The 23,891-nt window shown below is 50.8% G+C and overlaps 2 protein-coding genes across 3 annotated transcripts in view; one reads left to right on the top strand and one right to left on the bottom strand.

Moving 5' to 3' along the window:
• Positions 1 to 11,594, bottom strand: part of SPINT2 (serine peptidase inhibitor, Kunitz type 2) — a 37,464-nt gene extending 25,870 nt beyond the window's left edge. The window contains exon 1 of one of the 2 annotated variants that reach the window (XM_031021702.2): positions 11,084 to 11,594. In XM_031021702.2, coding sequence (XP_030877562.1) covers positions 11,084 to 11,189 — 106 coding nt within the window. In that variant the 5' untranslated portion in view covers positions 11,190 to 11,594. The remainder of the gene's footprint in view (positions 1 to 11,083) is intronic. The other variant, XM_006750428.3, reaches the window with a different exon arrangement.
• Positions 11,595 to 16,171: 4,577 nt separating this feature from the next.
• On the top strand, positions 16,172 to 20,473 carry PPP1R14A (protein phosphatase 1 regulatory inhibitor subunit 14A). Its single transcript, XM_006750427.3, has 4 exons — positions 16,172 to 16,618; positions 18,673 to 18,753; positions 19,261 to 19,293; positions 20,234 to 20,473. The coding sequence occupies exons 1-4, from the start codon at positions 16,418 to 16,420 to the stop codon at positions 20,360 to 20,362; spliced, it is 444 nt and encodes a 147-aa protein (XP_006750490.1). The 5' UTR covers positions 16,172 to 16,417; the 3' UTR covers positions 20,363 to 20,473.
• The last annotated feature ends 3,418 nt before the right edge of the window (positions 20,474 to 23,891 follow it).

Raw genomic sequence — 23,891 nt, 5'->3', positions numbered from 1 at the left:
GAGGATGGGTTAGCCTGGTGGTGGGTATTGAGGAGGGCACATTCTGCATGGAGCACTGGGTGTTATGCACAAACAATGAATCATGGAACACTTCATCTAAAACTAATGATGTAATGTATGGGGATTAACATAAGAATAAAAAAAATAAAAATAAAAAATAAAACCCTTTGACTTATACTGAAAAAAAAAAACAAACTTAAAACTATAGGATAAATAAAATTGAATGTGCTAAATTCGTTAGTATTTTTTTTTTTTTTAGATTTTATTTATTTGACAGAGAGAGACACAGCGAGAGAGGGAACACAAGCAAGTGGGAGAGGAAGAAGCAGGCTTCCCGCTGAGCAGGGAGCCCGATGTGGGGCTCGATCCCAGGACCCTGGGACCATGACCTGAGCCGAAGGCAGACGCTCAACGATTGAGCCACCCAGGCGCCCCTAAATTCCTTAGTATCTTGAGCAGTACTAAGCAACAAGTGTTTGAATAGCTATTATATGTAAATAGGGTCACCATACAGTATACCCTCTGGATCAAGACATTTTTCAGAATGAAAGGGGGTGTTCTTAATAGTCGCTCTGTGACATATGGTGGCATAAATTGGAACCCTCCAAGGTAAACTAGGCTGAGTAGCCATCCTATATGGAAGGCACTGACTGGGGATGTGGTCTTTTGCCCTCCAGAGATTTACAAGTAGAACAAGACTCACTTGGGCAGAAAAACAAAACAAAACAAATCACACAATGTAAAATATTTCAATCATCTGAAATTCAAAGAGCTTGTAAGCCAATGTAAGGTACAAAGGAAATGACCAAAGGCTCTGGTGTAGGGGTGTGACACATACAGAAGAAGCATTTGGCAAAAGCATGTAGGACAGATCCTCGTTCTGGTAAAAGATTGTGTGCAGGAGTCCCTGGCTGCCTCTTACGAGCCGGCTGTCTTACCTAGAGGCAGTTCTAACCTTCCTGTGCCTATCTCCTCACTCGTAACATGGGAACAATAGCACATGCAACAAACGCATACTAACCTAACAATAAAGCTGGAAAATATATAAACCCCATATTCTTTAATTCAACAAGCCACATACTCACGGATTTAGGCCTGGCTGCTTTAAAAAAAAAACAAAATAGGGCGCCTGGGTGGCTCAGTTGGTTAAGCGACTGCCTTCGGCTCGGGTCATGATCCCAGGGTCCTGGGATCGAGTCCCGCATCGGGCTCCCCGCTCTGCGGGGAGCCTGCTTCTCCCTCTCCCACTCCCCCTGCTTGTGTTCCCTCTCTCGCTGTGTCTCTCTGTCAAATAAATAAATAAAAAATCTTTAAAAAAAAAAAAACAAAATGCAGATTTACATAGATTCTAAAATCTATGTAAACAGGAAGCTTGGGAGGCTCAGGAAGATAAGGCAAAACTCTGATTATGGATTCCATCTATCTCTGACATAGGAAGGGATAGATATTTGGTCACCGCCCCCACCTCCTCTGTGGTTTCTTAAGTGCTAGGAGCACCTTTCTTCTCATAATTGGTTTTTGACCCGGGTTCCGACACAAGAGCTAAGAGCCTGGGAATCTCTGGAGTGATAATGAGATGACTGGTGGCTGGCGGGGGGAGGGGGGGGGGGCCTAGAGAGCTTCAGGATGGGGGCTGGTTGCCAGAAAAACAAGGGAAAGACTGACGGGTTGTAACTTTCGCCCCACCCCCATCCTCCAGGAAGAGGTGGGGGATGGGAGTTTGAGTTAATAATCAATCATGCCTACATGCTGAAGCTTCCTGAAAAACCTTAACCAAAGGGGTTAGAAGAGATGGGTCGGTGAACACATCATGTACCAGGAGGCTGGCTCACCCCAAACACCACAAGGACAGAAGCTTCTGTGCTGGGGACCCTCCCAGACTTCCCTCCATGTCTTCATCTGGCTGTTCATCTATATCCTTTATAATACACTGGTAAATGTATCTGAGTTCTGTGAGCCATTCTAGCAAATTATTAAATCCGAGAGGGTTGTGGGAACCTTTGATTTATAGCAGGTAGGTTGAAAGTACAGGAGACAACCTGGGACTTTCAACTGAAGGTGTGGGAGGAGCAGGTTGTGGGACTGAGCTGGTAACCTGTAGGGTCTGTGCTAACTCCACAGAGTTGGTGTCAGAACTGAGTTAAATGGGTGTCCACTGAGAACTGGAGAATTGCTTGATGTGGAAAAGCCCATTCATCTGGTGTCAGAAATATTCTGTAGTAAACAGTTTTCTCTTTAAAATCTAATTAGTGGTGCGCCTGGGTGGCTCAGTTGGTTAAGCGACTGCCTTCGGCTCAGGTCACGATCCTGGAGTCCCTGGATCTAGTCCCGCATCGGGCTCCCTGCTCGGCAAGGAGCCTGCTTCTCCCTCTAACCCTCCCCCCTCTCATCTACTCTCTCTCTCTCTCATTCTCGCTCTCTCAAATAAATAAATAAATCTTTAAAATAAATAAATAAATAAAATCTTTAAAAAAAAATAAAATCTAATTAGTTTAGGGGCATCTGGGTGGCTCAGTTATTAAGCGTCTGCCTTTGGCTCAGGTCATGATCCCAGGGTCTTGGGATTGAGCCCCCGCATCGGGCTCCCTGCTCCGTGAGAAGCCTGCTTCTCCCTCTCCCACTCCCCCTGCTTGTGTTCCCTCTCTCGCTGTCTCTCTCTGTCAAATAAATAAATAAAATCTTTACCAAAAAAAATAAATAAAATCTTTAAAAAAATTCTAATTAGTTTAGCGGTAAAAGCTGAGAATGTTAGCAAGACAACTATCTTTAGGACATTAGAACTCAGCCCAAGTTTAAGTGAGGGGGTCTCTGTGTAATTTATACGTGTTCTGGATCTAAGTGTTTTCTGGCAAGTTTGTTAGCAAAAAGTCCCCTTCTGTGACATCTAGATTTATGTTGCCTGCTTTGGAATGCACTATTTATTAATCTTGAGGCTGTCCTGACAATGGCTTATCTGGGAAAAGGCACTTGAATTCAGTTGAGTAATAAAGCAAGGAGATTCATCAGTTTTTCCTCCGTAGTCCCTACTGAGATAAATTATGGGGGCATGCACAGATGCGTTTTTGTTTTTTTAAGATTTTATTTATTTATTTGTCAGAGAGTGAGAGAGAGCACAGAAGCCAGGGGGAGCGGCAGGTAGAGGGAGAAGCAGGCTCCCCATGCAGGACTCTATCCCAGGACCCTGAGATCATGACCTGAGCCGAAGGCAGACGCTTAATTGACTGAGCCACCCAGGCATCTCCTCAGATGTGTTGCTTAAAAACAACTCAAATGGGAGGGATTTCTTTGACACACAGACCAGTGACGTAAGAGTGCTGTGAAGATTAAAGGAGTTTTGTATTCCATTATAAGCCCTTAAAACAGGGGCACCTGGGTGGCTCAGTCGGTTAAGCGTCTGCCTTCAGCTCAGGTCATGATCCCAGAGTCCTGGGATCAGGTCCCACATTGGGCTCCCTGCTCAGCTGAGTCTGTTTCTCCCTTTCTCTCTCCCTCTGCCCCTCCCCCTGCTCATGCTCTCTCTCAAATAAATAATAAGAAAAAAATTTTAAAAAGAAAAAAGCCCTTAAAACATTTAGCACAAAGCTTTGAATAAATACTAGATAATATATTTTTATGAGCCCAGACTAATATAGGAACAGTGGGAATGAAGGTAAAAAAAAAGGATGACACAGTTCACTAGAAAGTCCAACTGAATATGGTAGCTGACAGGACACAGGGGATATGGAAAACCACAAGTACAACGTCAAGTCAGAGTTGATCAAACCAACTTAACCATCACTCCTCCGTTTTTCTGCTGTGTGACCATTTACCACGCCTCAAGTGACACCATTCCTTATCTTCACCCAGAGTAGGACAATGGCAAACTATCACGTAGACCAAAGTCCTGCAACCCCACATTATCCTGCAATTAAGTGTTCAGAGCCTGGGGAAAATAAGAAAAAATATGCCCTGGTTACCCATTTGGACCTTCAGTATCTCTTCACCAAAGAATGCGACAATCTTTAAAAGTTCTGTGTAACTGAAGAGGTACTGAATATCAGGGAGGTACTCATGGCTGTTTTAATTCCACTGTGCCAAATTCCAGAGTTGACATTTATTTTACAATCAGTTTTATTTCAAAACGATGTAGAAATTCACCTATTTTGGTTAGCTGGGTAGGTTCTACATACTTAAGTGCTTCTGTTTTCAGTAAAGAAAGCTACTAACTACCCATCTCCTCTAGGTTTGGGTGCCTGGAAGTTGTCATTATTAGGATAAATAATTCAGAAACTTTAAAATAACCCTTAGGTATTTATGAGGAAAGAACATTTACAATGACAAATCCAACTTAAATTATAAGACTCATAATATCTTGTTTTAGATATAAAATCTTGGCATTTTAGATATAAAATATTTAGATATAAAAGTTTACATTTTAGAAACCATCGGCACAATGCAAACCACCACTCCTACCCACTGTCACCTCATAGTCATCACTCAAACAAGACTATAAATTCTACCCTTACCTAAATCTATAACTAGAATCACAGTAGCCCATCAGAATAACTTGGAAGGACAGTTTCAATGTCTTTCATGGGACTGCCTGTTAATTCAAGGGATTCTTAACCTTTTCTGAATCATGGACCATTTTCACAAATTGATGAAAGCTAACGGCCCTCTCCCTCAAACAGTATTTCTCGAACTTTTTTTCATTATCATCCCCCTAAGGAACCTTTTTAGACATGTTTTTTCAATTACATCCCATTAAATTTCAATACCACATACATACTGTATATCTATTTATAAGGAGTGGCCCTTTGAAAGGTCACAAACTATGATGATAAAATTTTTCACCCCCTTAAGAGCATGTCCTAAACTCTAAATGACAGACCCAGGGACACACATAAAATATGACATGAACTCAAGTGACATATGAACTCAAGGACTTTAGAAGCCACGGACCTAGGACCCTGTTGGGTGAGATCCATCTCAAACACTAGTGCGTAAAACAACAGCTAAATTTTTTGCCCTCATTTCTAAAATGGATTTCCAATCATGAAAAATGTACATCAAATAATTTCAAAGTAAACTCTAAAGTTACTGGGACTCAGCATCCATGGCATCCCTTTTCAGTTTTCAAAAAGATCTTGTCAGGGGGCCCCTGGGTGGCTCAGACGGTTAAGCGGCTGCCTTCAGCTCAGGTCATGATCCCGGGGTCTTGGGATCGAGCCCCACGTCGGGTTTCCTGCTCAGTGGAGAGTCTGCTTCTCCCTCTCCCTCTGCCTGCCTCTCTGCCTACTTGTGCTCTCTCTCTCTCTCTGTCAAATAAACAAATAAAATCTTTAAAAAAAAAAAAGATCTTGGGGCGCCTGGGTGGCTCAGTCGTTAAGCGTCTGCCTTCGGCTCAGGTCATGATCCCAGGGTCCTGGGATCAAGCCCCGCGTCGGGCTCCCTGCTTGGCGGGAAGCCTGCTTCTCCCTCTCCCACTCCCCCTGCTGTGTTCCCTCTCTTGCTCTCTCTCTCTATGTCAAATAAATAAATCTTAAAAAAAAATAAAAGACCTTGTCAGGAACATGAAACGACATTTGTGACCAGGACTGCAAAGACACCCATAATCCACACCCTAACGCTTCTAGGGTCACTGTGAAAACTGCGTCAGTCATATGACCAGTGGGCCACCAAGGCTTCCTGGGGTCCATGAAATCATTTCAGTGTGACCCCTTCAGGGTTCTCTCCCCTCTCACATGAATCTCAGGCTACCTCATCACTTACTTGGCCTCAGCACATGGTAGAGGCTTGGACACCTGGCCAACTACCTCAAGACAAGCGTGAGAGCTGCAAATAACCCTGGGGATAGGAAAAATGAGAAGTGCGCGGGGACCTGGGTGAAAGAGAAGTTTGCTTTCTCTATCATGGCTGAGCTCTCAAATGCTGACCAGGGTAAAGGAATGTTTCAGTGGACCTGAAGGTGAGGCCCTCAAGGTTCTTTAGGGACTATCACCATTTGAGCTTCAAAGGCCATGTTTTCAGTACTAGCACACCAAAAATACATTCATTGCTCATTTTATTACTGTACTACTGTCTTCATTACAAGGTAGCTGCCATGCATTCGGAGGTCATTGGTTTTGTTCAATGCTCTGTTTCCTGCGCCTAAAACTGTACCTGGCACGGGGTAGGTGTCCAATAAATATGTGTTGAATAGGAGCGCATGGGTGGCTCAGTTGGGTAAGCGTCTCCACTTTTCTCCAGTGGAAAGTCCCAAGAACAATCAACAAAAGTCCATGAGTCCAGTACCCATTAATGCCAAGCTTTGATGCCCAAGGTCAGGCATAAAGTTATTGGCAGCAGAAACTACATTTGAACTTCCTAAAGGAATTTTTAAGGTTTTATTCTGGGGGCACCTGGGTGGCTCAGTCGGTTAAGCGGCTGCCTTCGGTTCCCGTCACGATCCTGGGGTCCTGGGATCGAGCCCCACGTCCAGCTCCCTGCTCAGTGGAGAGCCTGCTTCTTCCTCTCCCTCTGCCTACTTGTGCTGTCCAATAAATAAATAAAATCTTTAAAAAAAAAAGTTTTATTCTGAAAAGGAATACACAATTGATGTTTCTCTCGATGATTTTCTTAATAACATTTTTTCTCTAGCTTACTTTATTGTAAGAATACAGTATTTAATACGTGTAACACAAAATATGTGTTAATTGACTGTTTATGTCATTGGTAAGGCTTCCAGTCAACAGTAGGCTATCAGTAGGTTAAGTTTTCAGGGAATCAAAAGTTACATGTGGATTTTCAACTGCACAGAGGTGCCCCTAATCCCTGTGTTATTCAAGGGCCAACTGTATTATCTGCCCTTGAATTGAGTGAAAAATTACAAATTTTGGGCCACTCCAAATAACAGGACTTGTCACCAGGGGAAGAGATTAAAAAAAAAAAAAAAGTTTTTTTTAACACACACATTTGTGGCCACCTGATAAAGGGCTTTTCCCTCCCTAACAGCAATGATACACACACCCCACACTATACAATTTATAAGGAGCTGTTATGTTTTCTCTACCTCCATTTACTAAATGGAGCATATTCTTAAGAGTGGGGGGGGGGTCACAACTCAAATGCTTAGAGATATGGTGGGTGGGCCAAATACATAAAGACTGAGGGAGGGCGCCTGTATGGCTCAGTCGTTAAGCGTCTGCCTTCGGCTCAGATCATGATCTCAGGGTCCTGGGATCAAGCCCCGCGTCGGGCTCCCTGCTCAGCAGGGAGTCTGCTTCTCCCTCTCCTGCTCCCCCTGCTTGTGTTCCCTCTCTCACTGTGTCTGTCTCTGTGAAATAAATAAAATCTTAAAAAAAAAAAAAAAGACAGGGAGAGTAGTACATATCCTTTCCAAAAGGAGCACTGTGGGTGTATGCAGGAACACTGACCTGGTGCCACTGATCTTCACATTTTTCAGGCTGAGCCCCAGCCAAATTTTTCCATAAAAAAAATTCCCAATTCTAGAAACTACAGGTCACATAGCGCCTGTTTGAGGCCTCTTGGGAACAGCCAGTTTATGATCTCTGTGCGCTTTCCATGGCAGACTGGCACTCTCTCTGAATGCCAGAAACACCCAGAGCAGCATCAGCTTTTTCCCACCTCCATCTGCAGGGGTCCGGATGCAGGACACCCTTTGTCCAGACTCCAAGTGTCCGCTATACCCCAAACCCTTCCTGTCTGCCCTCCAACACCCAGTGCCTGCCCAACATTGTCAGCCTTGAAACCACATGGCACTCCTATCACTTGCTTATCACCTCATCAGCCCCAGACTCCTGAATTACCCCCCTCATCCCCATACATCCTATTTTGTTCCCATCTCTCTTCCCCCTAACTTCCAGGACTTCGGAACTTAGCAACTACCTTAAGCAAAATCTCTCATTTCCTCAATCTCCTCTCGGAACATTCTCATCACTTTCTTACTCTAACCAGACCCTGCTCTCCCTTGAGGACATGCCCAAAAGGGTTGGTCTCCCTGCTCCTGATGCTGCTTCTACACCATTCACCCTCTGTCCTCTCAAAACTCCAGCTATTAATCTCATCATCAAAGTAGACTGTACCCCACCTTGTGCATCATCCATTAGCCCAGATCACTACTCCTCATTTCATGACTTTAGCTCCTGGCTCACTGTCTCTCATGCTGCCTCTCTCATCATTCTCATTGATTTTCATATCCAGGTGGGTGACACTCAGACCATCCTGGCCTCTTGGTTCCTAGACCTCTTCTCCAGCGATCTTGTCCTCTCCTCAGCCTCGCCCCACAATGGTTATGCCTAGACCTTGTCTCAATAAGCACAGCTTCTTGGAACCTCAGCTCCAAGCGTCTCACTCACTGCCCATTGTATCCTGTCTTTCTAGTTCATTCCCTCCAAAACCTTAACTCCAACAATCCACTGACCCTACCACCTTTCCTCTACCCCTCCGCCCCCTTATGTCTTCACAGAGATCAAGTTCCTTGACCAACTATTACGATCACCCCCTCACACACATTCACTACACACCTCCCCCTCTCACCATACTCATCAAAGCAATCAGAAGGGGGTAAAAAATCAAAACTACTTCCGGCCTCAAATTAAACTACTGAAAGCTTTCAAACAAACAGAACTTCAGATAAGCAAGGTCATTAGTTCACCCAACCAGACAGGAGTACTTTTGAAAGGTCAGGAGGTCCAGCCAGCTGCAGCAGCCAGAAAGGCCCCATTAGGAAAAGAGAAGGCCTCTGAAGCCAGACTTGACTTTGTCAATTACGATTGTGTGACCTTAGGCAAGACCTGTCTAACTTCACCACTGCACCAGGTTCTTTAAAGGATTAAACACATGGGAGCTCAGAGTAAGCAGTAGAGGTTAACCCTAAACTCAGTTTTGTTTTAAGATTTTATTTATTTATTTGACAGAGAGAGACACAGCGAGAGAGGGAACACAAGCAGTGGGAGAGGGAGAAGCAGGCTTCCCGCGGAGCAGGGAGCCCGATGCGGGGCTCGATCCCAGGACCAGAGCCGAAGGCAGACGCTTAATGACTGAGCCACTCAGGCGCCCCCTAAACTCAGTTTTGATAAAGTCCCAGGGCAGGTAACTGGAGGGTACATCCTAACATAATTACATCATTGAAAAAAGTCCAGAAGGGCTGTCAAATTCTAGTCCAGACTGCAAGAATGTTCAACACCTGCATTTTTTTTATGAGTTATTTTTTTAGATTTTATTTATTTGACAGAGAGAGAGCGCACAAGTAGGCAGAGCAGCAAGGAGGGGCACAGGGAGAAGCAGGCTCTCCGATGAGCAGGGAGCCCAATGCGGGGCTCCATCCCAGGACCCTGGGATCATGACCTGAGCCGAAGGCAGACGCTTAACCAACTGAGCCACCCAGGCGCCCCTGTTTTATTTATTTTTTTAAGATTTCATTTATTTATCTGAGAGAGAGCTCGCGCACAAACAGGGGGGGAAGGGCAGAGTAAGTGAGAGAAACAGACTCTCCGCTGAGCAGGATGCTGGGATCAGGACCTGAGCCAGAGACGCTTAACCAACCTAGCCACCCAGGTGCCCAACACCTGCATTGTTTATTCCTTGACCTACAGAGCTGACTCTCTCCCCAATGACCCTGGACATCCCCATTAGCTCATTTTCTCCTCTCTGCCTCTGGCGTGGGGAAATTAACAGCCTTCAGAAGCCACCACAGGTGATGACTTGGTGTACACACACCCTGCTTTCTTTCCACCCAAAATGCTGGCCTAGGAAGCCACCTGGCTCCTGCCTACTTCTCCCACCTCACATCCTCCTCCAATTCTCTCCCTACCCCCACTTCTACTCCAGCTAGGATGGTTCTCTTGTCTTTTCCTTGAATACCACCAGGCTTGCGCCAACCTCGAGGACTCTGTACTCCGTTACCTCCAACTGGACTCTCACCTACTAGGTCTTTGTGTTAAGGCTCAAGACGTTACCCTCCTCAGAGAGACCTCCCCCGACCACCTGAGCTAAAGCAGCCCCATCATCTTACATCACCTTGTTTGTGTACTTCACCTTGTTCATTTACTTCTTAGTAATCTAATACTGCAGTGACTGCTCTTTATCTAAATGTTTACTCACTGTCTCTGTCTCTCCCACTAGAATATAAGCTCTTTTAAGTGCAGGGACCTGGCTTGTCTGAGTCACAACTGTTATCACCGGGTCCACCATCATCCCTGACACATCTGGGGCTCAGTAAGTTTTGCTTGAATCAATGAATTCTTCTTTGAAAAGAAGGTTTTTTCCAAAGCCTGGCTGTGCTTGTCTGAAGCAGTTGAGGTTATGACAACACTTGTTCAAAAAGACCTTCCCAGACCAAACTTCCAGAGAATGTAGAAATCTAAATTGGGCCTTATTCTCTACCAACCTGTTAAGGACCAGTTCCACGAACCCAACCCCAGCTTCTCAATGCCAATACTCTTCTTACACCAAGGGGTCCCCACTCTTGCACCTTGGCAAAGTTTCTCCCCTCCAACACTTTTGTCCTTCTTCTCCTTCCTTTGGATATCACTGAGAAACACCTTTCTTTTTGGAGGCGCTCTACGGCAACTGAACCAGGTAAGATTTCTCGGGAGGCTGTGGTCCAATAAATCTAAAGAGGTGGGCGTGGGGGCTTCTTCCCAGAGGCTAAAATTGCCATTACGTCACCTAATCCAACCCCCACCCTCTCAGGCCTGGCCTCCCAGGGATCTCCTGGGCAGCAGAACTTCCCTCTGCCAGGAGGAGGCCGGTCTTCTGTTGGGCCTCTCACCCCCTTCCTGCCACAGGAAGGGCCAATGCCACTCCTTCTTGGTCAATAGAACTAAGTCTCCTCCCTCACCCGCAGGAAACTTTCCCAACCCTGGCTCCGCCGCCCGTCCTCACTCCCAGGGACTCCCGAGCCTCATCCCCAGGCTCAATCTCCCAGAGCCCGCCCCACCACACCCCCTGAGCTTCACCAGGTCGCCCCCTATTCCCTCTCCCGCCCATTCGCCCCGTTCGGACCCTGCCCAAGGCCCCTCGCACCCCAACTTAGCCCCCGGAACCTAACGCCCCGCCCTCGGCCTTCCACTCCTCCCGGGAGACCCGTCCCGGCCCTCACCGTGGACGCCACGTTCTCCCTCGGCCGCCTCAGCCCGGAGGAGGAGCAGCGAGGCCAGCAGGGCGAGGAGCGCCCCGCAACGCCTCGGCCCACACAGCTGCGCCATGACGGGCTCCACCCGGCAGCGCACGCGAAGCCTCGAGCCGCCGGCCGTTAGGGTCTCGCGATCAGGTGCGGGAAGACCCTTGCCGCGCACGCGCGCTGGAGAGCCTCGTGTTCAGGTGCGGGCGCTCCCAGAGGGTCTGTGAGGTGCTTCGCCGGCGCTCCTGCCGAAGTGCCCGGAAAGGCCCCTACTCGTCGGACCTTCGGTGTGCGGACACTCTGCCTCCTACGCCCACGATGCTTCTGTCCGCCCCTCACTCGCCTTCCCCCCGGCGACACTCAGCGACTCTCCCCCGGCTCAGAACCCCACCACACTTCCGAACACCCGGTGGGCGGTAGAGCCAATGGCGGCCGCCTCCGAGCGGCTATCGAAGGTGGCCGGTCAGGGAGAGGGGCGGGGCGCACCTGGCGGGGCGGGGCGCGCAGAGCGCAGGCGCAGGGAGCTCGCACCTGCGCGGCGATCCTCCTCCCTCGGCGCACCTGGGCTGGCCCCAGGATTGGGGGGGGGAAGGGTGGGGCTTGAGTTGGTCCGCCCAGGGTAGGAGCTAGCCTGCGGGGAGGCGCAAACCTGCTGAGCCCTGGGGCCCCTGCCTCCCTGCGCCGGGGCTCGGTGACGTCCTAGTACCTTCACCCTTGGACTGGGCCTCGGGGTGGGAGAAGAGGGTACAGAATGCTCTTCCTGGAAGTCTGTGGTTCCTGAAAATGTGGCGATGAAGCTCGCCTCGTTTCTGCCCTCCTTTGAGGGTGAGGGATTTATTCCTTCCTAAATTGAACGTTCACTGAACGCCTACTAGGCGCGTTTCTGGGAACCCAGCGATGACCAAGCCAGACTAGTCCCTTCCTCACCAGACAGGAACAACCGAGAGTAGTGATGACAGAAGCATAGGACAGAGGATTAGAATGATTGGGGGATGTGACAGGGAAGCACAGACTGAACGATCAGGGACTGAGGTGGTGGAAGTGCGGAGGTGGCTTTGATAATGTTAAACAGCTTAACAATAACCCACAACCCTCCGACCAACCTGGCTTTGATAATGAACGCTGAAGGATCAGAAGGGCTGAGGGACAAACATTCCAAGCATCCGAACAGCAAATGCAAAAGTCCTGAGGCAAGAAAGGCAGCAGTGCCTTACAGGATCCAGGGCCACTCCCACTATTCAGCCTCCCTCCTGGCATAATAATATGTGAGGAGCCTTAATTGGGTTATCAAAACGGTGTTTACCTGCAGCAATTAAAGTTCTGTGTACATTTAAAAAAATTATTTTTAAGTAATCTCTACATCCAGCGTAGGGCAGGAACTCAACAACCTCAAGATCAAGAGTCGTGTGCTATACCAACTGAGCCACCCAGGTGCCCTCACCATTTTTTTAATTAAAAAGAATATTTTGGGGGGCGCCTGGGTGGCTCAGTCGGTAAGCGGCTGCCTTCGGCTCAAGTCATGATCCCAGGGTCCTGGGATTGAGCCCCGCATCGGGCTCTCTGCTCAGCGGGAAGTTGGCTTCGCCCTCTCCCACTCCCCCTGCTTGTGTTCCTGCTCTCGCTCTCTCTCTCTGTCAAATAAATAAATAAAATCTTTTTCAAAAATTTAAAAAAGATACATTTTTTGCCCAGCATCTTCTTTAATCTTGCAGTGAGATCCAAGGACTCAAGGACAAGAATCTCAATGTGAGGACAAAGCTCTCTCAGGCACCTGAACGCCCCACCCACCCCATTCCTCTAAGCCAGGGCTTGAGCTGGAAGCTCAAGCAGCCCCTACTGATAACCAGCAAGAAAATGAAGACCTCATCTTTGCAAGGTCAAGCAGTTGGAAGCAGATCTTTCCCCAATTGAGCCTCTGATGAGATGGCAGCTCTGGCTGACACCTGGATTATAGCTCAGTGAGACCCTGGAGCAGAGGACCCAGCTAAACCATCTCTAGAAACCATGAGGTAGTAAGTTTTAAGCCACAAAGTTTGTGGTAATTTATTCTGTAGCAATAGAACACTATTACAAATACAATGTTTACTAAAGGACACAGTAATAAAAATAACTAACTGGAAGCCTATTATTAAAACTCAACAGGGTAAGGGGAGCGCCTGGGTGACTCAGTCCGTTAAGTGGCTGCCTTTGGCTCAGGGTGTGATCTCAGTTCTGGCTTCAAACACCCTGCTCAGCGGCGAGTCTGCTCCCTCTGCCCCTCCCCCATTCATTCTCTCTCTCTCTCTCTCTCTCTCTCTCTCTCAAATAAATAACATCTTAAAAAACCACCAAAAAACCAGGGGAGTCTGGGTGGCTCAGTTGGTTGGGTGTTTACTCTTGATTTCGGCTCAGGTCACGATCGAGATTGAGCCCATGTTGGGCTCCGACCTCAGCGGGGAGCTTGCATCTCAATCTCTCCCTCTGCCCCTCCCCCTGCTTCTGTTTTCTCTCACTCTCTCTTTCAAATAAATAAATAAATTGTTAAAAAATAAATAAACTCAATAGTAATTGCATCAATTGTCTACAAACAAACCAACAAAAAGATTTTGGACTATTTTGGAGGATTATTTTATCACTGATACTGCTAAGAATTTGTCAGTGCATGGTATAATAAACCCTGGGCCAACTTTTGGTCAGTTTTATTTATTTATATTTTAAATTCTCTACAGACAGTGCACCCCCTTTTTGCCTGTACTCCTTTTGCCTTTCGGCACATCACTAGTTCGAAAACAGACAATAAATAAATGAGTAAATTATATACAATGTTGAAGGGCAATATTATGGATAAAACATAGAGCCAGGTACGGGACATAGGACTGAAAATATGAGTGAGGTAGGGTGTTCAGACAAGACCCCACCGCGCAGGTGACATTCGAGGGAGATGAAGGAATGAGCCCTGCTGATATCACTCTCAAGGAAGAGCTTCCCTGACAGAAAGACTATTAGGGCAAAGGTGTTGAAAAGGGATCGTGCTTTGTAGAGGATACTTTGAGACAACAGGCTTGAGCAATGGAAACTTGATCCAGGCAAAAGTGCCCACAGCGACCCCCTGGCTAAATCCAGACAGCCCCAGCAGGCGACCCACCTCAAAATAGCCACAGGCCCTAACTGACCAATGGCCTACGTACAACACCTTCCCGCTTTAAATACTGGCCCCCACCCCCTGCTCAGTGGGAGTCGGCTTCTCCCTCTCCCTCTGTACCCCCCTTGTGCTCTCTCTCTCTCAAATAAATAAAATTAAATAAATAAATAAAATAAAACACAGCCCCCACCCACTGCCTCCTTGAAGACGGCCTCTTCTCTGCTGTCCTGATTGCCTCTCCCTTGCGGTGTATTCATTAAACTATTTCCTTTGTTCTGCCTTGGGTGAATCCTCTCACCTCCTGTGCCACCGGCCCCCACCCTACCTGATTATAGCCCCACATTTGCCCCCCCATCCAACTGAGAGAGATACCACAGGCTTGACAGAGCTTTGAATGCCCCTAGGACAATGGGGAGCTATGGACAGTTGTTGTTTTGAATATAACAGCTTTATTGGGATATAAGCCACATACCATACAATTTACCCTTTTATAATGTATGTACAATTGGGGGCGCCTGGGTGGCTCAGTCGGTAAAGGTCTGCCTTTAGCTGGGATCGAACCCCGCGTCGGGCTTCCTGCTTAGCAGGGGAGTCTTCTCCCTCTCCCTCTGCCCCTGTTCACGTGCTCCCTCTCTCACTCTCTCTCAAATAAATAAAATCTTTAAAAAATTTTAAAAATCAATAAATAAAATCTAAAAAAACCCAACAACAAGGACCTTATCAGGTATATGATTTGAAATTCTTTCTCCATTCTGTGGGTTGTCTCTTCACTTTCTTAATGATGGCCTTTGAAACACAAAAAAAATTTTTTTTAAGTAAGCTCTATGCCCAACATGGGGCTCGAACTCAGGACCCTGAGATCAAGGGATGCAAGCTCCATGGACTGAGCCAGCCAGGCACCCCTGAAACACAAAAGTTTTTAATTTCAATGAAGTCCAATTTACCTATTTTTTCTCTTGTTGCTTCCGCTTTTGATGTTATATCTAAGAAACCATTGCCTATTTATGGATAGTTTTAACAGGGATGGAACATGGCCAAATTTAAGTTTTAAAGTATCGTTCTTGCTGCTTGTAATCAGAAGTGGTAAGACTGGTGAAGTAAGGGACTTCTGTGATTACCCTTGCTAAAATTGCAACTCCTCCTTCACTTCATTTCTCCTTCCTGTTTCATATTTCATATCATATTCTGGGGCGCCTGGGTGGCTCAGTTGTTAAGCGTCTGCCTTCTGCTCAGGTCATGATCTCAGGGTCCTGGGATTAAGCCCCACATCCTGCTCCCTGCTCCGCGGGAAGCCTGCTTCTCCCTCCCCCACTCCCCCTGCTTGTGTTCCCTTTCTCGCTATGTCTCTCTCTTTCAAATAAATGAATAAATTCTTAAACAACTTATCATATTCTAATAAGCTGTGTAATAGTGCTTATTATTGACTGTTTCCAACACAAAAATGTCAACTCCCTGAGGACGGGACTTGTTTGTTCACTGCTCTATGTCTAGTGCCTAGAACAGTGCCTGGTGTGTGTGCATGTGACGCGCGCCCGTCTCCCCCTGCTTAGGTCACTAAGAAACCCATGGGGAAGGGAGTCGGGGAGGAGAGGCCTGGTAATCACCAGAGGGAGAGAGGACCGTCTGGATGCTATCCTGCTCGAGGAGTCTGATATGAGAGACAGAGGCTAACAGATGTCATGATGTCAAACGAATACATATTTGTTGAATAGAGTGAGTGAATAAGTGAACGAAAGGCTGCATGGATGAGTGAATAAATGAAAGAACGAATAAATGTTGTACTGTGAGTTCTCTGGCTGCATCTTCCCTTGCAGAGAAAGGCGGCACGGGGGCTCCTGCACTGCCCCTTGCAGCCACCAGGGCGCGCAGGCAGGCCCGGTCCCCAAGAGCCTGTCCCGGGACCCCGCCCCCCGGGATCCAGGCCCCGGGAGCCCCAGCCGCCCGGCCCCGGCCTGGGACTTCCCGACCGCGCGCATAGCTGGACTGGGCACGGCTGCGGGCTTTACGCGGTGCAGCGACCAGTCCCTGAGCTGCCGGCGGGGAAACTGAGGCCCGGGAGACTGGGGCGGAGCTGGCCCCGGGGCGAGCCCAAGCCCCCGCCCCCGGCCGGCCCCGCCCCGGCCCGTAAGAGGCCCCCTGGGCGCCGGGCGCAGCCGCACAGCGCGGCGCGGGGGGCCGGGGCCGGGATCGCGATGGCAGCTCAGCGGCTGGGCAAGCGGGTGCTGAGCAAGCTGCAGTCTCCGTCGCGGGCTCGCGGCCCGGGGGGCAGCCCCGGGGGGTTGCAGAAACGACACGCGCGTGTCACCGTCAAGTACGACCGGCGGGAGCTGCAGCGGCGGCTAGACGTGGAGAAGTGGATCGACGGGCGCTTGGAGGAGCTGTACCGCGGCAGGGTGAGGCAGGGAGGGGTACGGGGGCGAAAGGGGGTGGGGATCTTGGAGCGACAGACCCCGGGCCCGGACACCCTACGCCCCTGGGGGTCTCTGGTTGCTTGTGCTGGCCTCGGTCACAGAAGAGAGCGCTCGCCCCGGGACCAGACATGCATGGCGCTTGCTGTCTGCCCTCCATGGCTCTCTGCTTGTGGATCCAGAAACACACTTGGGTCTCCAGAGATGGTTGTGCATAGTGGTTGAGCATATTGGGGGGGGCGAGGAGGCAAAGTTGGGGAGCCAGAGCGGCCATATCCGGAGAGAGGTTGGGGGAGGGGGATGTCTCAAAGCCAAACTTAGATACGGAGACCCAGAGACGCCCAGCAAAGAAAGCAACAGCATTCACAGACGCGCACAGCGACAAGTTAGCGCCCCTGACAGACTCTCAGGAACACAGGCTGTGGTCCCCTACAGATCAGCACCCACAGACACAATAGCACAGGCCACAGCCGAACGCAGACACCCCGCACAGCTACACCCACACAAAAGGACTCCAGTTACAGCCGCTCAGAGACCCGCGAAGGAGCAGTGCGCACAGCGCTCGAGCTACCCCTCCCCTGGGGCCCGGAATGTTTCGAGTAACAGCCATCCGTTGCCTCCTAAAAGCAAAAGCCAAGAACCACATGCAAACACAGTGACAGGCGCTACAGCCGCTCACAGACGGAAAACGGCAGAAAGTACAGCTGCACGCAGACAGAAAACCGCGGGCTGTAGGTACACGGGGGGCGGGAGCCACAGCCTCCAATGGGACGCACAGGCTACGGACACACATTTCACACCTTCCGCTTTAGTCTCCGCTTGAAGTCACACTGCACCACACACGAAACACAATCCCAGGGACGTGGTGGTTGTGTCGGCGGACAGACAGCATGCACAGCTCGAAGGTGACACAAGGCATGGCCCCTCACGCAACACAAGGTCCCACCGTTGTCAGGCACACAGGGAGTCTCCTATAGGTAGACAGAGTAGCCCAGCGGCCATCGGTAGGTGGCATCCTCTAAAGTCATCCTCCGATGGTGGACAAACGCAGCTAAACCAGGGCCACATGTCTCACAGTCATCGGACCGTAGCCACCCCCCGCCCCCGTGAAGTCCATGCCCATGACACCCCATACCTCTGCACTCTCAAGCGGGCCCTGGCCTTGGCCCTGGCCCCTTGGCCTTGGCCTCTGGCTCACACGCAGAGCTTCGCACAGGGGTGTGACCCACTTACAGACTATCCAGGCCTTTGCTCACCCCCCTTCTCCGCACACAAACCCGGGACCACCCAGCCCTGAGGCCCACAGTGAAGTCAGAAGGGCTTTGGGTGGGGGAGGAAAAAAATCTGTAGCCTCAGGGATCTCATGCTTTGACAGCTGGATTCTGTCTCCCACAGGGCTAGTGAGCCAGCCTGCGTTTGGCTTTTTGCCCCAACAGGCTATCCGAGGAATCCCCCTCTGGGCCGCTCAGAGTTGGGCTCCGTGGCTCATCCCACCCACCCACTCTGGGGGCCGTTGGTGGTCATCTCTCTGGTCTGCCCGGTCTGCACTCTTGGCCCTGGGGGCTGGCCTGAGCCCTACCCTCCCTTCCGGTCCTCTTAGGCAAGGGCCCCCCCCCCAGCCGGCTCTGGCCGGCCTGCACCCCTCCCCCACACCTAGTGCTTAGACTTTTCCTTGAAAGGGCAGAGGCAGCCCCTCTCCTGAATCACAGAATCTGACATTCCAATACTCGACCAGGCCTGTTCCCCTCTTGGGAACTGGGGCCGAGGAGAGAGACCTGTGCCAGCCCCAGGGCTCTCGGGGCTCTGGGGCTGCCTGGAATCTGAGCTGGTACAGGGCCCTGGGCCTCTGTCAACCCATCTGTCCCCCCTCCCCCCAACACCCAGATGTCCCGCCTTGGCGGTGCTGTCCCTGACTGCCACATTGTTGCTCCAGAACCCGCCAGCTGGGCCCTGGGGCCGGTGGGGCTTCTCCAGAGGCCTGGACAAAGGCGAGGGAGGGACGGGCATGCGACCCTGACCACCCCTCCCTCCTGCCTTAGGAGGCAGACATGCCTGAGGAGGTCAACATTGATGAATTGTTGGAATTAGAGAGCGAAGAGGACAGAAGCCGGAAAATCCAGGTAGGTGAAAGGGAGAGCTGCCTTCCCCCACCTTGCACCTTCCTGAAAATCACAACAATAGTCCACATGTTTACTGAGCACTTACTATGTGCTGGGCACCGTTTCAGTTACTTTCCACTTAACGCATTTAATCCTCACAAATCCTGTGAAGGGTGTATGGTTTCCATCTTCCAGAAGAGGAAAATGATTTAATCACTCGCCCCGGGTCACAGCTCAGAAGGAACAGAGCTGGGAGTGAAAGCCAGGCAGGCCGGTGTCCTTGCTGTTAGGAAACGCTGTGTGACCTTCCAGCCCTCTCTGGACTTAGAGCTAATCCTGGTGCAGAGTTGCTCTATAAGACCCTCAGGCCATGTTCTTCCCTGGCGACCAGATGGGAAGTCGACCCTGGAGCCTGACTTCCTTTTGTCTTGTTGCCTTGGGGCTTTGTTGGGAAAGAGAAGGGGCTGGAGGGGCTGAGGGGCTGGTTATTTACTCTTTTCTTTTTTTGCGGGGGGCGGGGGGGTTTAGGGACTCCTGAAGTCGTGCAGGAACCCCACAGAGGTGAGTGTTCCCTCCCTGCTCTGGGCCCCTGCATCCTGGTGGAGAAGGGGGTCCCTGGGGAGGAGGGAAGACGCTGCCTGGCCCAGGGGCGGCAGAGGGAGCCCTGGAGAGCCCTCTGAGTCTCTCAGCCCTTTCCTCGGCTCCAGTGGTGTCTTTGTCTTCCTCACCCCGCTTGTCTCTCCCCATCTGCCGCTGGGGCCTGTCATCTCCTCCCCACTGAGACACTCCCCATCTGTGTCCGGCTTCTGCTGGTGCCTCTGCTGCCCTCTCCTTTGGGCGGCCAGTCCTGGGGCTCAGCCTCACCCCTCCACTCGGTTCCCTCCAGCTGCTTCTGCCACCCTGGGATTCCCTTCCCCACCTCTGCTCCCCCCATCCCTCCAGGCCCCGAGCGGCCCAACCCCTCCCACTTCCTTCCCTGCTTTAAAAGGGAAAAATATGTTTCTCCAACCAGCTCTGGGCTGCCTGAGGGACAAACGTCATTGTGTGTCTCTCTGCCCCTGGAGCTAAGGCCTCTGTCCCTGGGGACCTTCCTGTGATCCCTTGGCCTGAGAAATATCTTGATGTCTCTCTGTGGCCGTTTCTTTCTCTGTCCTTTTGTCTCTCCCTCTGCATCTCTGTGTCTCTGTCCTGATCCCAGTTTCTGGGTCTCTGTCTCCCTCCCTGTCTGTGGCTCTGTCTCTCCCTGTCTCTCTGTTTCTTTTGCTCTGGCTCTCTCCCTGTCTTTCTCTATCTGTCCCCCCTCTCTCTCTTTCCCCATCTCTGCCTTTCGACCCCCCTCCCCAACTACCTCCAGGTGCTCTCACTGCCCAGGAGGGGAGGCAGGGGAGGCAGGGGAGGCGGAGCAGTAGGGGCCCCGGTCAGAGGGGCTGGGCTGGGCTGGGCAGGGCAGGGGGCAGCCCCGCCCCTCCCCATGTTCTCAGGACCCCTGCCCCATCCTCAGGACTTCGTTCAGGAGCTGCTGGGGAAGCTACGAGGCCTCCACAAGCAGCCCGGCCTCCACCCGACAAGCCCCTCCGGGAACCGCAGCCTGAGCCCCCTCCAGGACCCAGCCCGGACCGCGCCACCCTGACCTTCTTGCCTCCGTGCCTCCTCCCTTCTCCCCTACCCTCCACACCGTCCTGGCTTGTTTGTAAGTTGTATGTAATGGCTCTGTAACAATACGGTGTGCCTGTTTTTCCTCTCCCTGACTACCGTGGATTTCCCCGAGCTCCCCCTACACACCTCCCTCTGTTCTGCTGCGTCTCCCCAGGTCCCGGCACCCGCAGCTGGCCTGACAGATGGAGAATCGCTCCTCAGCCAGAGCATGAGAACAGGCCCTGCTGACCTTGCCCCCCTCCCCTCCTGGGACTCAGCTTGTCCTCACTTCCCCCTCAGCCTTGGCCCAGTGCAAGCCAGCAGGGCCCCAGTGGGTGTCATTCGGGGCTCCTGTGGGAATGGTGGCCTGTGGTCCTTGTACCTCGGGAGATGCGCAAAACCAAATGTGCCCAATATCACCACCACACATCGTGAACAAACCAGGAGGGCTTCCTGAAGAAAGTGACATTGAGGCAAGGCTTTGAAGGATGCATAGGAGTTTATATGAAATGGGTACCCATGTCTGAACCTTGTGAGTGGAGGGATTGACGTTGAGGCTAAGGCAGGGAAGATACCAGATATTGGTGGAGCCATCCACCCATCAGGATCAGCAAATCCCCCAAAGCTGGATCAGGGAGGCCCCTGGGCTGGGTGCTAGGGAGGCCTGAAGGGCATCAGAAGTGGGTGGCAGCTATTTACCCCAAACTGTGGAAGTATTTCAGTATATTTTTAAAAGATTTTATTTACTTGACAGAGCACAAGTAGACAGAGCAGCGGGCAGGGGGAGAGGGAGAAGCAGGCTCCCCGTTGAGCAGGGAGCCTGATGCAGGGGGGTCGGGGTGGGGGACTTGATCCCAAGACCCTGAGATCCTGACCTGAGCCGAAGGCAGACGCTTAACCGACTGAGCCACCCAGGCGCCCCAGGATTTCAGTATTTTATCAGCAGGTCCAGTTGTAGCAGCGGTCCTGCCTATGTATGGTCAGGAGATTGGGGTGGGGGGGCAGAGCTAGGGCATCCCCCCCCCGCAACCAGGACAAAACACACCTCACATCATCCCTCTACTGACTGACGTGGGGCCCTGGCCCCCATCCCTACCCTGTGCCACCCAGCAGCCCGGCCAGGATCAGGCACCCATTGCAGGGGGTCTGAGCTCCAGTCCGGCAGGAAGGGAAGATGCCACTGAAGGAGAGGAGGAATGCAGAAACCCCTTGCCTGTCCAGCCCTGCAGATGGCTTTGCTGTCCCCGCGCATGCAGACCTCAGGCTTCCAGGGTCCCCTTCCCTCCACCCAGACCTACAGAGAACAAATGTGTGGAGGATGGACAGAGCCCTCCCGGCATCCAATCACCTGGGCGCATCTCCCAGAACATCCTCTCGGGCCTAGGGACCTCAGACTTCCCTCTCACAGAACCTGTTTTTGGCTCCTCATTCTGTGGAGGTGACTATGTGCTCAAAACCCAGGTCCTAAAGTCCTGGGTGTGCCGTGTGTTGAGCTGCTCAGTTTCCTCATCTGAAAAATGGGGACTTCACAAATGAGGAAACTGAGGCCCAGTTTAGTGCTAACACTTACCCAAAGTCACACACCTGGGAAGTGGCACTGGGCTTCAATCCCAGGCATATGACTCCAGAGCCCAGCTACTGAACTCCTACACTACAGTGCTCCTGTAAACCATAGTGGTGATTGCTATACGTTAGTGTCAGGAAGGTGGGGGGGGGGGCGCGGGGGGCGGTAACTAATTCATACTAAAGTGTTAGTGACTGCTCACACTCCTGAGCTAGCCTATCCAAAGGGCCATACAACTTGACTGAGAACAAGGCTACAACAAAAGCATTGGGAAGCAGCATACCATAGTGGGTAAGAGCCCGGACTCTGGGGTTCTTGCCTGGATTCAAATGCCATCTGTCTCCCTTCCTAGTTGTGTCATCTTGAACAAGTCCCTTAACCTTTCTGTGCCTCCGTTTCCATATCTGTGAAATGAAGAGGATTAGAACAGTATCTACCACCCGGCGTTGTCATGAGGTTTAAATGTACAGATCAAGGGCACCTGGGTGGCTCAGTGGTTAAGCATCTGCCTTCGGCTCAGGTCATGATCCCGGGGTCCTGGGATCAAGCCCCACATCGGGCTCTCTGCTCAGCGGGGAGCCTGCTTCTCCCTCTCCCTCTGCTCCTCCCCCTGCTCGTGCTTGCTCTCTCTGTCTCAAATAAATAAATAAAATCTTAAAAATTTTAAGAAAAATGTACAGATCATAGACTAGTGCCAGGCACGTAATAAGCATCGTTATCAACCTTATCATCCTAGGGAGGAGCTAGACCATTAGCTCCTCCAGCCATCATCTCTGGCCAGCAAAGATGTGCCTTGGGAACACTGATTTTCAGGCCCTCTGATGTGGCAAAGCTCCAAAGGACACAGTGTACCCGACCTGCCACCCTTGCATTGTGGCCCCACACTTGCCCCAAGGTCACCAGGCTCCCTGCCTCCCAGGGTCTGTGCTATTTCCCACTCGGCAGCCACAAGGCATCTTTCCCTCACTCTTACCTTCGTCTACATCCACTCCGTTCCCTCTTCTTCCTTCCTCCAATTCATCATTTTTAATTTTATTTTATTATTTTTTAAGATTTTATTTATTTGGGCGCCTGGGTGGCTCAGTTGGTTAAGCGACTGCCTTCGGCTCAGGTCATGATCCTGGAGTCCCGGGATCGAGTCCCGCATCGGGCTCCCTGCTCGGCAGGGAGTCTGCTTCTCCCTCTGACCCTCCTCCCTCTCATGTTCTCTGTCTCTCATTCTGTCTGTCTCAAATAAATAAATAAAATCTTTAAAAAAAAAAAAAGATTTTATTTATTTATTTGACAGAGAGAGACACAGTGAGAGGGAACACAAGCAGGGGGAGTGGGAGAGGGAGAAGCAGGCTTCCCGTGGAGCAGGGAGCCCGATGGGGGGCTCGATCCCAGGACCCTGGGATCATGACCTGAGCCGAAGGCAGGCGCTCAACAACTGAGCCACCCAGGTGCCCCAATTCATCATTTTAAAACATCAATTTCTTGGTATTGTTCTAGGATTTTTTCTTTGAGATTTTATTTATTTGAGAGAGAGAGAGCTCAAGCAGGGGGAGCTGCAGAGGGAGAGGGAGAAGCAGGCTCCCCACTGAGTGGGGAGCCCAACATGGGGCTTGATCCCAGGACTCTGGGATGGTGCCCTGAGCTGAAGGCAGACGCTTAACCCACTGAACCACTCAGGTGCGGGAGAGAGAACATCTTTTTTAAAATTTTTTAAAAGATTTTATTTATTTGAGAGAGAATGAGATAGAGAGAGCATGAGAGGGGGAAGGGTCAGAGGGAGAAGCAGGCTCCCTGCTGAGCAGGGAGCCCAATGCGGGACTCGATCCTGGGACTCCAGGATCATGACCTGAGCCGAAGGCAGTCACTTAACCAACTGAGCCACCCAGGCGCCCGAGAGAGAACATCTTAAGCAGACTCCGCCCTGAGTGCAGAGCCCAACCGGGGGCTCATCCCAGACCCCGCGATC

This window comes from Leptonychotes weddellii, chromosome 16, assembly GCF_054177405.1.
Source record: "Leptonychotes weddellii isolate Sample4059 chromosome 16, ASM5417740v2, whole genome shotgun sequence".
Taxonomy (NCBI): domain Eukaryota; kingdom Metazoa; phylum Chordata; class Mammalia; order Carnivora; family Phocidae; genus Leptonychotes; species Leptonychotes weddellii.
This window is presented reverse-complemented; position numbering and strand designations above follow the sequence as displayed.

Excerpts from the sequence above, each read along its gene's own strand:
- PPP1R14A (XM_006750427.3), top strand. The coding sequence starts at position 16,418 with ATGGCAGCTCAGCGGCTGGGCAAGCGGGTGCTGAGCAAGCTGCAGTCT. Across the intron at positions 16,619-18,672 it reads AGGAGCTGTACCGCGGCAGG|GAGGCAGACATGCCTGAGGA; the intron begins GTGAGGCAGGGA and ends CTCCTGCCTTAG. Across the intron at positions 18,754-19,260 it reads ACAGAAGCCGGAAAATCCAG|GGACTCCTGAAGTCGTGCAG; the intron begins GTAGGTGAAAGG and ends GGGGGGGTTTAG.